Source organism: Osmerus eperlanus, chromosome 24, assembly GCF_963692335.1.
Source record: "Osmerus eperlanus chromosome 24, fOsmEpe2.1, whole genome shotgun sequence".
NCBI classification, from domain to species: Eukaryota; Metazoa; Chordata; class Actinopteri; order Osmeriformes; family Osmeridae; genus Osmerus; species Osmerus eperlanus.
This window is the reverse complement of record NC_085041.1, coordinates 4,601,468-4,614,210: the sequence shown is the minus strand read 5'-3', so window position 1 is coordinate 4,614,210 and position 12,743 is coordinate 4,601,468. Positions and strand designations below refer to the sequence as shown.

At 51.5% G+C, this 12,743-nt stretch overlaps 1 protein-coding gene across 1 annotated transcript in view; it reads right to left on the bottom strand.

Moving 5' to 3' along the window:
* Window positions 1–12,743, bottom strand: part of frem1b (Fras1 related extracellular matrix 1b) — a 27,566-nt gene extending 14,823 nt beyond the window's left edge. Inside the window, exons 1-17 of the mRNA XM_062450434.1 lie at window positions 12,509–12,743; window positions 10,568–11,010; window positions 10,391–10,485; window positions 9,951–10,249; window positions 9,601–9,800; window positions 9,102–9,425; window positions 8,878–8,986; window positions 8,430–8,561; window positions 5,553–5,897; window positions 5,148–5,290; window positions 4,699–4,895; window positions 4,024–4,114; window positions 3,469–3,636; window positions 3,051–3,259; window positions 2,817–2,910; window positions 2,384–2,636; window positions 1,787–1,981 (exon numbers count right to left, since the gene is read on the bottom strand). Of these exons, the coding sequence (XP_062306418.1) occupies window positions 1,787–1,981; window positions 2,384–2,636; window positions 2,817–2,910; window positions 3,051–3,259; window positions 3,469–3,636; window positions 4,024–4,114; window positions 4,699–4,895; window positions 5,148–5,290; window positions 5,553–5,897; window positions 8,430–8,561; window positions 8,878–8,986; window positions 9,102–9,425; window positions 9,601–9,800; window positions 9,951–10,249; window positions 10,391–10,485; window positions 10,568–10,801 (3,088 nt within the window). The 5' untranslated portion in view covers window positions 10,802–11,010; window positions 12,509–12,743. The remainder of the gene's footprint in view (window positions 1–1,786; window positions 1,982–2,383; window positions 2,637–2,816; window positions 2,911–3,050; window positions 3,260–3,468; window positions 3,637–4,023; window positions 4,115–4,698; window positions 4,896–5,147; window positions 5,291–5,552; window positions 5,898–8,429; window positions 8,562–8,877; window positions 8,987–9,101; window positions 9,426–9,600; window positions 9,801–9,950; window positions 10,250–10,390; window positions 10,486–10,567; window positions 11,011–12,508) is intronic.

Genomic DNA, 12,743 nt, shown 5'->3' with positions numbered 1-12,743 from the left:
TCTGCAGAACCAGCCCCCACACAACCACACACAATGGTAGTCCAGGTTCTTCGCAGGCAGGGATTTCACTTAAATGCCCCAACAATCGTAACCGCCCCCCTGTTCCCCCCCCATGTCACTTCCTCTAATCAACACACATCATTGTGCATGAAGGAAGAACAATGATCCCAGAACATGGTCCTCAATTGTGTTCTCACACGCATCCTTCACACTCTTCCCTAACTGCGGACGTGTACACACACACACTCACACACACACACTCACACACACACACTCACACACACACACACTCACACGCACGCACGCACTCACACGTGCACGCAAACTCACACACAAGCTCGCATACACGTGCACACACTCACCTACGCATGCAAACGCGCACACACACACACATCCTCCATCCCCTCCCTAACGAATCATCTTAGCCCTCTCCTTCTGTCTCAGCGGTCACTGTTCTCCATTGATAACCGCACGGTCGCCTCCCACACGCACGGCTTTACCCTCCAATCCCTTCTTCTGGCTCAGCCTCCGGAACGTTCCGATCCTTCCCCAAGAACGGGTCTGTGGGAAAAGACGTGTGTGTGTGTGTGTGTGTGGGGAGGGGATGGGGGGGGTCATGTCTGTGTGTGTGTGTGCATTTATGTGTGCTCATGCATGCGTGCATGGGTGTGTGTTCGGGTCGCACGTGTTGGCGTGGTGAGTGTGTGTACGTGACTGATGGAGCTGCTCTCCTGAACGTGACGCCTCCACCACCTTTCCCAGCAGCATGGGGCCAGTGAAAGCTGGGGTCAGGGGAGTTAGGACTGGAGGTCGTGGGGAGAGGGGGTCAGGGGAGTTAGGACTGGAGGTCGTGGGGAGAGGGGGTCAGGGGAGTTAGGACTGGAGGTCGTGGGGAGAGGGGGTCAGGGGAGTTAGGACTGGAGGTCGTGGGGAGAGGGGGTCAGGGGAGTTAGGACTGGAGGTCGTGGGGAGAGGGGGTCAGGGGAGTTAGGACTGGAGGTCGTGGGGAGAGGGGGTCAGGGGAGTTAGGACTGGAGGTCGTGGGGAGAGGGGGTCAGGGGAGTTAGGACTGGAGGTCGTGGGGAGAGGGGGTCAGGGGAGTTAGGACTGGAGGTCGTGGGGAGAGGGGGTCAGGGGAGTTAGGACTGGAGGTCGTGGGGAGAGGGGGTCAGGGGAGTTAGGACTGGAGGTCGTGGGGAGAGGGGGTCAGGGGAGTTAGGACTGGAGGTCGTGGGGAGAGGGGGTCAGGGGAGTTAGGACTGGAGGTCGTGGGGAGAGGGGGTCAGGGGAGTTAGGACTGGAGGTCATGGGGAGAGGGGGTCAGGGGAGTTAGGACTGGAGGTCGTGGGGAGAGGGGGTCAGGGGAGTTAGGACTGGAGGTCGTGGGGAGAGGGGGTCAGGGGAGTTAGGACTGGAGGTCGTGGGGAGAGGGGGTCAGGGGAGTTAGGACTGGAGGTCGTGGGGAGAGGGGGTCAGGGGAGTTAGGACTGGAGGTCGTGGGGAGAGGGGGTCAGGGGAGTTAGGACTGGAGGTCGTGGGGAGAGGGTCATTAGTGTGGAGGGAAACAGCCAGACAAAATCCCAATGCTGACAGGGACATGAAGGAGGTACTGTGACTTCTACATGTATTTTGCTTTCCTTCATTCAAAACCACCACTTCTTCATAGCGGTTGGATAGTGAAGGGTGACTTCTAAGTCTAAGTTATCGCCTCATTTTGTAAGTCATACTTTCCATTGACTAGTATGGCTGCCTTTCCTGAGTCCGATGCCAAATACGCACGTCTTACCCAGGACGATGGCTGGCGGTTTGTTGTTGACAGGAAGCACGGTCACATTGAGGTCGTAAACAGGAAGTGTCCCATGTAGCGGAACAGGTGGGGGTGGGGCGTCGCCATGGCAGCAGCTGTGCGTTCCTCCCGCCTCTCCGTCGGACACGATGAGAGTCACGGAGTCGGAAACGGGATCGGGTCCAATCTCACCTCCTAGAGCAGGCAGGGATAGCAAGTCAGAGGTGTTGTAGGGGTGAAAACAATGCTAATTTTGAAACCACAGTTAGCTTTCACTTCAAACAACACATTGGGTTATCTTAACATTGCCGTTATCATAATGCTAGGGTAACATGGTAAAAAATATGTTTTTTTGCTTATGAACAGATCATTTCCAATCAAATTTTTTTTTATCTCAAACAGATCATTTATCAGTGGACCTCTATTTTACTCAAAATAAATTTTGCTCAGTGTCGTAGCTCAGAAGTGGAGCGTTTGCCTGCATCTCAAGAGTTCCCATGTTCAAATCCCCCGTACGTCTCTGTGAAAAAGAAACCATTATTACACCCTGTCACATCGGAAGTCCTCCAGTTGCACGGCCCTAGCTCCGAGCCTCACCGGTGTGAAGGTAGAAGATCAGGCCCTGGATGACGTCCTGCTGGGAGAACTTATCCACGCTGACCCCTGCTCTCTGGAGCTCCCCTCGGCCGGGGGTCCGGGCCAGCATGTACGTGAGCCTGGCGTCGTCGCTGTCAGCGTCCGTGGCGGACAGGTAGTCGGCCGTCACCTGCACACGGCCCCCCTCCTCACAGGCCAGGGCCCCACGGAGCTCTGGGCCAAGCTGGGGGGGCTCGTCGTTGATCGGTAGAATCTGTCAAAGTGTCGTGTGGTCGACATGCGCAAACGTGAGATTGACCAAGCTCAAAAGATGGATCACCTGGATGTTGTGCACAAATTCCAATGTGACGTCTTTAAGGATTTGTTGTGAGGAAGGCCCTTCTGGGTAATGGAGTTTCCACAGCAGGTCTGTCAGTTTTGGGAGACCACTCACCTGCACTGGTAGGACTACATCAGCAGAGTTGACTCCATCAGTGACTGTCAGCCCAACAGTGTCCTCCACTGTCTCTGAGTCATCATGGATGTATCTAGAAGCACATGGGAATCACCTGTGTGAGATGATGTATTTGAGAAAGCAGCCCCTGCTCTTTAAACCCCCATGGTGGTAAACTTGCATGTGTGTGTGTGTGTGTCTAAGTGTGTGTATGAGTGTGTGTGTGTGTCCCACCTGACCCTCAGCACTCGCAGATCCTGGAGGGTGAAGGAATCTCCCAGGTGGAGAACACGCCCCTGCAGCTCCACCCTGCCGTGGAGGGGGGCTCTCTGCACCCCGACCCTCAGCCCCCCCTCCACACTGTCCCCGTCCCTCGCCAACAGGTGCTCCTCCGTCAGGAAGGAGCCCCCGCCCTCCTCCACCCTCAGCAGGTTAGTGAACGCCTGAAGGAGATGGACGTGAGAAGGAGCTGGAGGAGAAGATTTGCGTCCGTTCCTCTCGCTTCAAGCTTGGAAAGCTAGCGTGAAACGGCCGACTGCACACACTCCTTCGCCATCGCAACATCAGTTTGAAAAACAACCAAACGGAACTCAGAAAAGCGCAGCCCCAAAACAGTTCCCCAGACGGAACCGAGGCCCAGATGAACCCTGACCTCAGGCGCCAGGTTGTCCACGGGCGTGACGGTGATGTTGAAGACCAGGCCTGCCACGGTGCCTCCGTGATGGTCGCTCACAGAGAAGACGAACTGGACGGAGAGAGGCTCGGGCCCGATGTCTTCTATCGGGGGCATGTAGGCTACCTTCATGTGATTCACAGCGTGCTGGAAACAGTGACAAGCTCTTAATGCTGAGTGAAGAGAGATGGGTGGCATATGTCAACTATGTCCCCCTAAGAGACAATTTTTTGGGCAGAATTCTCCCTGAACTCCAATCTGGGTAGAATTATGCTAATGCTTGAGGCATAATTACTAAAGCATATGAGCTGATATGTTATGAATTATTACAGTCTTATTAGAGTGACAATGAGATACTAGAGAGAGTTATAATTGGAATCTGATCACATTGGACACATCATACTATACTTGGTCTACAAAAGTCTTTATAACCTTTAAACAAAATGTCTAATGGTGTGGATATTTTTGGCGACTCAAAATCATTTGGCAGAATGAGAAGGACATGTACAGAACAATCACAACCCCTTGACGTACCTGTGTAAAGGACTTCAACACAGGCACAATATTGTCTTTCTTCATGGAGTTGGTGCTGTCTGTGTAGAAAAGTCTGCCTGCATCTTGGAGCCTGCAACAAACACAGCATTTGATCTCATCAACTTCCAAAAGCAGGCTGGGCTGCAATAATAACAGTAACATGAATTATTTATCTAGCACCTTTCTCGTGCCCAAGGAGGATTCATAAAGATATATTATTTAATAATACACATATAGATAAGAATAAGAATTAAAAAAATAATACAGATACGAACGAGACGCTCGCAATTCCTGGACATCCACACTGCCCTCACACATCCTTCTGAGGAGACTGAGCCAGTGAGGAGAGCCTACCCATGTATCATGGGACTGAAGCAAGGCCGGGTGAGGAGAGCCTACCCATGTCTCATGGGACTGAAGCAAGGCCGGGTGAGGAGAGCCTTACCCATGTCTCACGGGACTGAAGCAGGGCCAGGTGAGGAGAGCCTTACCCATGTATCATGGGACTGAAGCAAGGCCGGGTGAGGAGAGCCTTACCCATGTCTCACGGGACTGAAGCAAGGCCAGGTGAGGAGAGCCTTACCCATGTCTCACGGGACTGAAGCAAGGCCGGGTGAGGAGAGCCTTACCCATGTATCATGGGACTGAAGCAAGGCCGGGTGAGGAGAGCCTTACCCATGTCTCACGGGACTGAAGCAGGGCCGGGTGATGAAGAAGGAGAGGTCGGTGTCTGGGCTCTCTGCGTCTGTGAAGTGGAGGTGGGCCGGGGTGAGGTACGCCACGTGGGTCTCTGGAACCGTGAGGGAGCGGACGCTGCCGGGCGTCTCTGCGGGGAGCTGGTCCTTCACCGGGAACACATGGACCACCACGGTCTGGAATGGGACAGGAAGTGAGGATGTCACAACAGGAAGTGGACAGTGGGCCATACACAGGGATTTTGTTGGAGCCAATCCCCAACAAGTGGCTTTACGCTGTCACATTTCAACCAATTACATTGCAAAGCCCAATAGAGATTAGTGTGAGAATATGGAACCAAACAAGGATTGGCTTTTCTTACGTGACTTCCTCATTAAAGAAGAAATCAAATATGATGCCGTTATTTTCTTGTCCACTGCCACACTCACGTGTATGTGGGAGAGGTTGGGGGGCTGGTGGCCGTCAGAGAGGGTGAAGTCAAACGAGTCCTCAAACATCTCGTCTCCCGAGTGTCTGTAGTAGATCACTCCCTGGAACAGATCCTTCTGGAGGAAGCTCTGCACAGGAACGCCTGCAGGACACATCAGCACTGACCCTTACACCAGGTCACAGGTTAAAGGTCACGCAGGTCATACGGGTCACAACGCTTCTTGGTGGGAATCGAGTTTCATTAAGCAGAGCTTTATGGCCTCCAAACTAACGCTAAAACTAGTTCTTTGTGTGGAGTTAGGTGAACAAAAAGTCTGCTTGGTCCTAAAGTTCACCTCAGGCGCTTTTAAAACTTTTGTTCAGGGGGAAAATCATAAAAGGCACTTTGACATGTCCTCTTGTACCTGGCTGCAGTGGGCTGACCTTCCTCACCATCTCCCCAGCGCACGGGAAGGTCACCAGCTGATACAGGATGTAGTCATCGCTGGAGTCCAAGTCCGAGGCCAACAGCATGTACTCCTCCACCCGCACGGCCCCTCCCTCCTGGACCTCGAAGGCCACGTTGTTGATGAGGAAGGGCGGCGTGTCGTCTTTGGGCAGGATGTTGATGGGGAACTTGTGGCGGATGCTGTGGCGCCCGTCGCTGATGCGGAAGATGACGTGGTCGCGGGTGGTGTCGCTGTCCGAGTGGTGGTACACCACGACCCCGTCGCGCAGGTCGCGCACCCGGAACATGAAGCCCTTTCCTCCTGGCGGGGAGAGGGAGAGAAGAGGTGGTGTTTCCGAGGGGATGGGCGTAGCTCAGGGGTGGGGAATTTGACTGTACTGGAGATCAAGAGGTGGGAGGTTCAAATCCTCCCTCAGTATGTCATAGGATAAAAGCGTCAACAACAAAAAAAGGAAAACATTGTCACCAGTTAAATCTGCTAGGTGTCTTTATCTGTCGTGTGTAGTAAGATTGCTCTGAACTAGGCTTGACATTCTCCGCTTGATGAGATCATTCATCACTGCAGCTTAGGAAGACTAACGACACAGAACACTGGAATATTAGACAAAGGAATACTAACATGTGTTATATCAAGTGGATGTCCCATTCCAGCCAATTCTGTTATATCCCCCCATTCGGGGACACATTTTACACATACGCTGTTCTTCGTTGGACACATATTGTCACTTGGAAATAACAAGTATCTCTTAGCGCCTGAAGGCACCATGCGCTGGCTCGCGTAGCTCCCCGTAGCTGAAAACAGAGCGGGGAAAATGGCGTCCTTCCCAGGGCTAGCGTGCCGCGGCAGGCCGGCGCCAGGATGGGCAAATCTCGCTTGCCAGGGAGACAGAAGGGCAAGGTCACCAGACAGATTGAGTGATGAATGGTCACGCTTGGAACCTCATTAGCAACTTTAGCAAGGGGAAACGGCTACAAGTCCGGCGGAGAAACAACTTGGTAATTGGGCCCAAAGGTGGCAGTGGGCATCAGGCCCAAAAACAGAATCCACTGGTTCCCAACTTAGGGGGACAGTGTGTTTGTGAGTGAGTGCGTGCGTGTGTGTGTGCGTAGGCATGTGAGTGTGTGTGTGTGTACGTGTGTGTGTTTGTGAGTGAGTGCGTGCGTGTGTGTGTGCGTAGGCATGTGAGTGTGTGTGTGTGTACGTGTGTGTGTGTGCGTAGGCATGTGTGTACGTGTGTGTGTGTGTGTTTGGGACAGGCAGCCATCCATTTGGCTGAAGGCGTTGGACCAGGCCTACGGTGACACTCCCAAGCGTCCACGTCACCGAGTCGGAGGTCAAGGGTCAACAATTCCCTGCGCCAACTGAGTCTCCCTAAGAGACCATGCGTTTGTGGGCCAGAAATCTCCCTGAACTAAATAAATCTGGGTGGAAATTAACAAATATGTTCCTACTGTATAGCAGAGAGGAAGCCAAACTTTTGGTGCTGATTATTGCCTTGTATTAAATGAGGTGTCAATCTAAGACTGGAAAAGCGATAAACGGGACATTAATAAAATAGTACTTTATTTTGTTTAGCACTACTAAATAAGAGAGAATGGGAATGAGAGATGGTTATTTTGGCCAATGATGTGGTATATTATCCCAACAGTATTTTCACTGTAGTGCAACAACCGAGCCTATTCACTTCACAAATTATTCCACTCTACATTAAACCCAGTCGTGTTATCGGTCCCTTTAAATCTAGTCTCAACACAGAAACGATTCACCTAGAACTCCTTCTTTTGCTCTGTGTGAAGCAGTCTCGTAAAGGTCAACTCCCTCACCTGAGAAACCCTACATGCATTCAAATGATGCTCATTCTTTCCTCCTTTCTCTCTCTCCCCCTACCTCCCTCTCCCCCCCCCCCCCCTTCTTCCCATCTCCCTCTCTTCAGTGCCCCCTCCACAGAGACCTGGCTGTAAACAACCAGGAAAGAAAAAAAAAAAACAGGACCCTGTTTGGGGACGGCGCATCTGCTCCTTGTGCACGGCGGCATGAAATGGCATAAGTCTCCCCAATCTGCTCCACTCAGGGCCGGTGCAAACAAAGCCCCCCCCCGCGCCCCCCCCCCCCCCCCCCCGTGCGCTGGAGTGGAAGGACAGACGCAGACGAGTCCCACAGACGGCTCTGTGGCCGCGAGGGCCCCCCGTCCAAGTGTCCCCCGTCCCCATTTTACACCTGATTAGGAAACACATGCAGGGCCACCGTCACATATGCTCGGCGAGCCGGCCACGCGCCCCGATGGACGGCCGACACGTGGAGGGACAGGCCTGGGAGAGAGGCCTGACCCTCGCAGGGAATCCTCGGGGTGGTATCCTAGATACCAGCGCGGAGAGGCGCAGGAGGGTCGCGGAGAGCACAAACCCTAAAGTGTCTCTAAATGCTCTTTGATACAGGAGCACATTAGCCAATGAGGAGCATCTCTGGTGGGGGTTTCTTTGGTTCAGGCAATAGCGCTGGTGTCAACTGACTGGTACTCTGGGGGGAAGGTCTGGCTATTGTCCTTGTTTCAGTGACTACCAGAGAATTTTTTTTATTGAATCATAAACATTTTTGATTAACTAGCAATGGATTTTAAGTCAAGTATAACAGCAGTGGGATTAACTAATTAAAGAGATTTGAAATCTATCGATAACTCTCTTGAGCAATAACAGGGAAAAAAAGTGACGGAAAATCATTCAAATGACTCAACAAAGACGAGGCCGAGGAACAGCCTGGAGACTGCTGCCGTGCGGCGTGAGCCCTGACCTCTGACCCTGACCCTCACCTCTGACCCTGACCTCTGACCCTCACCTCTGACGCTGAGGCGTCCGTGCAGGGGTCCGTCCACAGCCACCAGGTACACCGCCTCAAGGTTGTCATTGTCCACGATCTGGAAATCCTCCCACGTGATTGGACGAGACTGACCCTCCAAGAGATCAAGCCCTGAATTGATGTCATCCCAGATTTTTTTGTCATCAGCAATTGTTACAAAAATAATTTCAAGCCTAAAATGTAAAAATATATATATATTAAAATATACATAGATTTTTTTGAAGTGACTATTAATAAAAATGCTGCAAAATGAATATCTTGTTACTACATTACACATATATTACATACGGTACATTTTACAGCTGTTAAATTGGCACATTTTGGATAGAAAAAAATAATTTTAAGTGTGAGAAGTGATAAGATTAGTACAGAGAACATTGATAGGATCAGGGTGATGACAGTGAACAGCTTCATTCTGACAGAGTACCCATGTTCCAGGACACTCGCGGTGCATTGGTCTCTGCTACTCTGATGGAGAAGTGAACCACAATAGGTGGGCTGGCCACGAAGGATCCGTCTATCGCCTGGAACTCAACCTGGAGCACACAGTCGTATTTCAGTCACAGGTATATATCTCTTTTAATTATCTATATTGCGTATAAAACCCCCGATACTGACTTCCTCCGAAAGGTGACCTTTGAACCCTCCTACCTCGTAGTTCCTGCGGGAGGCGTGGCTGCTGTTTGGCGGCTGGTAGGCCACCCTCATCTCGTGGAGGTCCTGCCAGGTGAAGGAGCTGCTGGGCTTGGTGTGGTCGTCCAGGTGGGTGAGGTAGCCCTCGGCGGGGGGCGAGGTCACGTTGAAGACCAGCCGCTCCTGGGGGGTCTCGTGGTCGCTGGCGTCCAGGGCGGCGGTGGTGAGCGGGGTGAGGATGAACTGGTCCACCTCCAGGATGAAGGAGGCCATGAAGGCGGGCTGGGGGGGCTGGTTCTGCATGGCGCCGTGGATGAGCACGGGCAGCCACACGCTCTCCATCTGGGGGGGTGGGGGGGTGGAGGTGGGGGTGGGGGGGGTATGCCCATTTAAACATGCTACTGTACATAACTACCGCTGAACAAGAATAACTTTGAGGCCGGCGCATCCTTGATTCGTTTCTTGACACGCTGATGACTGTAAGGCCATGGATGACAACATGGCCGGAGTTCAGTACCTCCAGCAGGGCCCTGGAGGTCTGGTCCCGTAGCTCCACCCTGAGAGGGATGTAGTCGATCTCTGGGGAGGGAGGACTGAGGTGCTGGTACTTCAGACCAGAGGTCAGAAACTCCGCACAGTCTGCCTTGAGGAAGCTCACCTCCTTGGTGCCATGGAGACAGGGCTTGTTCCCTGGGCAGGGGATGACAGTCTGTCTGCCTAGCCGGAGGAAGGGAGGAAGGGGAGGAAATGAAAGGAGGAGGATGAATGGGAGATAGAGAGGGGAGTGAGGGTAATAGTAGTTGTCAAAGTTCGAAGTTAGCAGTCAACAATGTTGATGGATGCTAAACGAACATTCATTTTATCTACCTTTTCTCTGCGCAGAGTCATGCTGCTGTAGTCCAGATGCATGCTGGGAATGTGAGTCTTCCTCAGTCACCAGCTGGCCGAGCGAGGGTGCGCTGGTCTCGGAGGTCATCAGCCTGACGGTACAGGCCACGTCGGGCCGACTGCGGATGGTCAGAACCGAGCCGTCGATGGCGTTGGACAGGCCGTAGAACAGGGGAACCACCAGAGGTGTGGAACCCAGCTCCACCAGGCTGTCTGTGGGCTCCACCACCACCACCCTGAGGCGGACTGTCTCCATGAAGGTGTCAGAGTCAGTGAACCTTGAGGAGAACAGAAGAACCTCAGATGAGATTCGTAATGAAACAAACCACTGCGCACGCACTAAATTGAGGAACGAAAAAAATCCGGAAAAATCCCCCACACACGTGGGTAATGCATGTACCATAGAAAGTAGGCCTCACCTGTAGACTCTGAGCATAACTGTATCCTCTTCAAGTAGAGGACTGCCATTATGAACATACTTCACCTCGTCTGGCAGGAAATGACAGTCAAACACCTGCATGGCAAAACAATACTGGTAAAAGCACAGCAAAGGGATGTCTTGGGAAATCTTAGGAAAGTAAATCTTTCCCTCTCACCAGAGGGGAGAGTGTCCCAGCTCTTTGGGTCACTGGTTCATTGAGAACAACTTCCACTTTACAGGAGTCTGTTATGGGGTCAAAGTTGAGGAGCAAGTCCTTCTCTGTCACAAAAACAGATCTGCCTCGTGTTACCCGCACACCAGAGTTCACTCCAACCAGACTCTGAGCCCAGGCATGTGGAAGGACAACCATCACAGTCAACATCCAAGAGTGGACCCAGATTGCGGCCATTTTGGCTCCAAATACAAATCTTTTCAGAGTGATGGAGGTTATTCTGAGTTATATCTTGTTGAAAAGACTGAGCAAAGGCAATGTTTAAGGCACGAAATGAGGGAAACAGTCCGTTTCTCAAGGCCTTAGATGTCTGCCAGACTCTCCTGGAAAACTGCTTCAGCGATGACTGACTGGTTTCATCTCTGCAGGACAAAGGTCACCAGAACCTGCAGAAACAAAGAACAGTATTATACAGTACAACAACAAAAATCATCCATATAAAACAAACAGAAACGGTCTTGATTTCAGCTGACCCAAACGTCCCCGGCTCACAGCCCCGAAGTCTACAGATTACTTGAGCCGGATGCCGCTTTCACCCTCCATTTCACTTGAAAACAAGCCCATTGCAGGAAACAAGAGGTTAATCTGCGTGACCTCTCAGAGGTGCTGGAAACCACATTGGGGGACGGGGGAGGGGGGACGGGGATCAAAGGAGGGCGTGATCTGGAGCCCGCGTGTCACTTCCCATTCATCCAGACGTGTGTTAGTTGGTTGGTTTAGGGAGGGGCTTCTGAGGCCTGCCAGCTGAATAGAGGCCTGGGAGACCACAGCCCGGAGGTCTGTTTCACTTGTTCTGTCGACTACAGAGGCTACGGGGAGCTCTCGCTTTCTCGCTTTCTCGCTTTCTCGACACAACGACACACAGACAACCAAACACGTGAAGACACACGCACGCACGCGCACGCACACATGCAGACGACCACACACATACGCTTGTGAGCACACATACACATGCCGTTTCTCTCTCTCTCTCCCCATCTCTCTCTCTCTCACTCTCTTTCCTTCTCCCTCTCCCTCGCTCTCTCGTTTTCTCAGACTCTCCCACCGCGAACGACAACTGGATCTTTGTTAGATTCATAACAAGAGAAACACACGTTGATATCAAAGTACACCTTAACCTGCTGTAAATGAAAACACAAGGAAACACTGTTCTGTATTCCAGTGGGGAAACATGGAGTCGCTGTGTTGTAGGCACTGCACCAGCTGTTGTTGCTATTGTTTGTAATGAGTCACCAGGGGTAGAGTGAAAACATTGATTTAGCGAGCCTAGCTAACAATATGAGTTAGCTCATAGGCTAACTTTGAGCTCAGTGCCTCCTCACGGCCCATCTGATGAAGATATGTCATTAAAGACAGCCTAGAGTAAATTATTTGTTACTGTAAGGTACAATGTAAACTACCAATACAATGGAACCATTATTTCCATTGTATTGTACTGTGTGCATCAACATGAAGATACAACACTGCGGTTACTGTAGGCACTAGAAATCCCTAAATATGTTTTTCATGCAGGGTGACTGAGTAGCTGTTGTGCAACAGGTACACGCACGCCTTCAGGAGTCTGACTTGCTTAAGACACCGTAAACCACTTCAGAGAAAGTTTCCAGTAAACTCCTACAGCTCTAATTAAGCCAGACTGTAAAACTAGGCAGAACGTGTGTGTGTGTGTTTGAGAGAGAGAGTCATAGGCAGAGGAAGGGAATAAGGAAAAGAAAGAAATCTACTCTACCTGAAAATGTAGCTTTCCCTTCCAGACAGTGTGGTAAGACTCTTATCTGTTTGACACAGAGTGTGTGTGTCTAACTCTGATTGTGTGTGTGTGTGTGTGTGTGTGTGTGTGTGTGTGTGTATGTGTCTGGTGCATGCAGAGGCATTGGCACATACCTGCTCTTGGGGCTGTTCTCTCTCTCTTCTACTCGCCATCTGCACACACTCAGAATGGAAGGAATCCTGTCAACACACACACACACACACACACACCCTAGGAAACCAAATCAATGGGAAAAAGTCTGGCAGCCCACGAACAGGGAAGACCACAGTGAGACAAAACAGGAAAGGAGAAAAGAGAAACGTGAGATAGTGGGAACAAAGACTGACTAGATCTCCACTGCTGTTAGTC